At 48.1% G+C, this 3,899-nt stretch overlaps 1 protein-coding gene across 1 annotated transcript in view; it reads right to left on the minus strand.

Moving 5' to 3' along the window:
- Positions 1-3,899, minus strand: part of TMEM8A (transmembrane protein 8A) — a 50,381-nt gene that overhangs the window by 180 nt on the left and 46,302 nt on the right. Inside the window, 2 exon segments of the mRNA XM_025200641.1 lie at positions 1-174; positions 1,044-1,160. The exon segment at positions 1-174 is cut by the window's left edge and continues 21 nt beyond it. Of these exon segments, the coding sequence (XP_025056426.1) occupies positions 1-174; positions 1,044-1,160 (291 nt within the window).

Here is a 3,899-nt window from a genome sequence, read left to right on the forward strand (position 1 = left end):
ACTGGCCACCAGGATGTGCCAGAGGCTGTGTGTGTAGTAGTAGTTGTCAGTAGTTTCCATAAATGCATATATTGAGAGGGCTACAAGAGCCAAAGTCATCCCTGGAAAGAGGTAGAAAACCCAGCGCTTCCATGAGGAAGGGTAACAGTGCTGTCGCTTCATACTGTAGTAAACCTGAAGGCACAAAAACAGAGAAGGGTTAGCAAAGCTTGAGACAGTCGAGAGAAGAGCCACCTGTATGATCAGAGACTTGCAAGCCAAGCCATATGAGGAAAGGCTGGGGGAGTTGAGCCTCTTTAGCCTAAGAAAGAGAGGCTGAGAGGGGACTTGGTAGAAGCTTATCGCTACATCAGGGGACTACATCAAGGGCTCGGCAAACAACTGTTCACCAGGGCACCCTTGGGGAAAACCAGGAGTAATGGTCACAAACTCCTGGGAGACGGCTTCAGGCTTAACACTAGGAAAAACTTCACAGTTAGGGTATCCAGACTGTGGAATAAATGTCCTCCAGAGGTGGTACAATCATCTACCCTGGAAATCTTCAAGAGGAAACTGGATGGTCACCTGACCCCAGTTGTCTTTCCTGCCTAGTGCAGGGGGGCTGGACCCGATGATCTTGCAAGGTCTCTTCCAGCCCCTTACAATCTATGAATCTATGAACAGACCCATGCTCATCACTGAGCCCATAGAGACATAGCCTGCACAATTATGCTCTTAAAGCAGATCTAGGGGTGCCTGTAGATGTGCAGGGAGGCTGCTCTGATGTGCTGTAATCACAGCGCATCAGAGTAGACTTGATTTATCAAGTCCGCTGGAACGTGCTAATTAGTGCACCTCCAGCAGCCTCCATGTCTCATGTATCAGCATCCCTGCACTTTAAAATGGTGGTGGGGGTGCTTTAACTAAAGTTTGTTTGAGGAGCTTAAATTAAAGTGCCCCTGCCACCATTTTGAAGTGCAGGGATGCTGATATACGAAATGTGGTAGGTGCTTTAATCAGAGCGACTCTCAGAGTGGCTCTAATTACCCATGGTGGCCACTTACCCATGCTGCAATCATGACAACGAGGGCAAAGAGGCAGGGGCCCATCATGTTCCACACGCCTCTGCGGTCCAGTTGCAGGGACATGGCTATAAACAAGGTCCCCAGGACAAAGAGAATCTGGTCAAGATAAGACAACAATGCTAACATCAGGAAAGCACCTGCTAATATACCTTAGAGCACTGAATACTGCATTGTCATTCAAGCTCGTCAATCTCAGCATCATTATTTTCAAACACAACACTCTTGCTGAGAAGTTCTGGGAGACGGGGAGCCCTGGAACAGGATAGCCTAGTGCTGCATAAAAACAGACATTTTGGCCTGGGAAGGCAGAAGCTTCACATTCCAGATGCCTCCTTCTAACTATGTGACTCTGAAACAGTACATCTGAAACAGCTCCCAGACCAGGTTGACAAATGGAAGAATGGGAACATCAAAAGGCAAAACAGGCAGTGGTACTGGGTGCCTAGCCTGAGAAATTCAGATGGACCCATGCAGCAGGGTTCCACCATGCTTTGGCTCTCAAAGGCCAGGGCCACATTACAGAGTTGTGTTGGCACAGCTGTCAACTGGGGTGTGATGAGGGGCAATCCCTGATTCCTCTAAGACTGTGAGGGCAGTGTCAGCAGAAGCCCTGTAGTTCAGACACAGTTATAGTGGAATTATTGTATATTTTCCTGGAGAGCTAATTATTAAATCCTGGAATTGCTGCTAATGAGTGAGTGAGTACGTACACGTACACATATACATACACCCCCCCCCCCCCCCCCCCGACTAATCCACTGAAACTTGCCAGTTCAGGTACAAGGGGGGGCATGACAGCAGTTTTCAAATACTTGAAGGGCTGCCATAAAGAAGAGGGAAAGCGCCTTTTCTTTCTTGCTCAGGGAGGACCCAGACCAATGGCTTGAAGTTGCAGCAAATTTAGTTTAGAGTGGATATCTGAAAACACTTCTTCACTGTTAGAATGAGGCAGTGGTATAGGCTGCCTAGGGAAGTTGTGGACTCTCGATCACTGGAAGTGTTCAAGAAGCTACTGGTCAGCAATGATCTAGGTGTAGCTATGCTTATGTTCTACTACGGGTATTTCCCATATTTCTGGGCTTTACTGGTTGCCTCTGCACCTCCCTTTCTGCTATGTGTGTCAGGGTATTTTTAAGACTCCATCAGAGGTACTGGCTGTTGACTAAAGCCAAGACTGGGGACTTTGACTGGGGTGTGCCAATGTTCCTCCTTGAACCAAGCCAGAGGTACCTGGATAGAGGGTCATGACTCTCCATTCAGGGTCAGACCGATCAGCATGTTTAGGGTCAGGAAGGAATTTTACCTTAATGTCAGACTGGTATGGACTGTGTGGGGGGTTTGCTTTTTTCTGTAGCAGGGGACATGGCCCGCTTGTAGGAATCTCTTGAGTGTATATTGACAACATTTCATAGAAGCAAGATGTTGGCTATCACGATTCCCCTGCATTACCTGTGGCAGCTCAGGGTGTTAGGTTTGTGTTGTGTCAGGGCTGATGGTGGTCTTTTGTAGAGTTTAGATTATGGATTTTCTAGGACGGTTTGGATAGGGAAGATCCTGCCTCAGGCAGGGGGTTAAATTAGATGACCTCTGGAGGTCCTTTCCAGCCCTACTTGTCTATGATTCTATGATAAGTGCTGGGTGCAGTGTAACTGGGGCAGCACCGAGCTCATTATAAAACTTGTTTTCCCTTGCTTCAGTGACTGCTGTGTAAATACACTCTACTGGGTGTTGATCTGCTTTATACATTTCTAAGGAGTTGTTAAGTTTGAAGACTCCAACCACCCCTGAGCAGAGACCTATGCAGGAAGGGTCCTGTTTTCCATCACAGCTCTGCTAGGGCAACAGTGACAAGGCCCTCATGGGCCAAACTCAGTCTGAGGACAGGGAACCATGACTAGGACAAAGCGGCAGCTATTCTTCATTAGCCCAGAAGCACATTCTGCTTGCTGACATCCCAAAAAGGTGGGAGCTATGGCACTGTGACAGAAGATAGAAGGCCAGCCCCTTGAGCAGGTCTATGTTGGGAACTTTATGTTGCCTTGACAGACATGAAGCCCAGTACCAGAACCATCAGTTCTGAATATTTATAACTGGTAAACCCCAAGGTCCTCTAACATCAATGCATGTCAAAGAGAACAGAGGATAAATTAGCAGGGTATGGAGCTTGTGATGCCAAGAGACTTTGGCCTTCAGTAAGTCATTGCTGCTAAGATATCCAAGGACCTGAGTCAAAGCTCATAAATTTCATGGACTATGTGACTTTGGATTAGGTCCCAGATACAGTGACACACCTGCTGACCTATACCCATCAATTAAAGAAATTCAGCTCTCTCAGCTTCTCTAGAAATGCAAATACAAAATAGCTAACCCCCAACAGCAGAGGGTGGCAACCTATGGCCCATGTGCCAGATCTGGCCTGCATGGAGTTTGGATCCAGCCCATGTTTTACTAACGGCATGCCAGTCCCTGGCTGCTGCCCTGCTATAGGGTTTTTTCCATGTTCAGCACTTTACTAATGTAAGGCCAATCACCTGCTGCCACCCAGCCATCCCTGCTCTGTGTGGAGGGCTGCTCTCTTAGACCCCCACTGTCGCTTCTGCTTACTATCGCAGCCGAATTGGCTGCTCCAAATTGTCACTCACCACACTTCGGTGGCATATTTTTTGGCAGAGGCTGCAGTAGGCAGATGAAGGGCATGGGGGAAGCACAGAACAGGAATGGCTGGGACTGCAGCAGGGGAGTAGTTGCTTACGGTGGAAACTGGGTTGCAAACTGCGGCCTGAGAATGTTGCCAACTCCTGCCCTATAGTGATACAGCATGCATGCAGCATGGCT

This window comes from Alligator sinensis, unplaced genomic scaffold (genome assembly GCF_000455745.1).
Source record: "Alligator sinensis unplaced genomic scaffold, ASM45574v1 scaffold410_1, whole genome shotgun sequence".
Lineage (NCBI taxonomy): Eukaryota > Metazoa > Chordata > Crocodylia > Alligatoridae > Alligator > Alligator sinensis.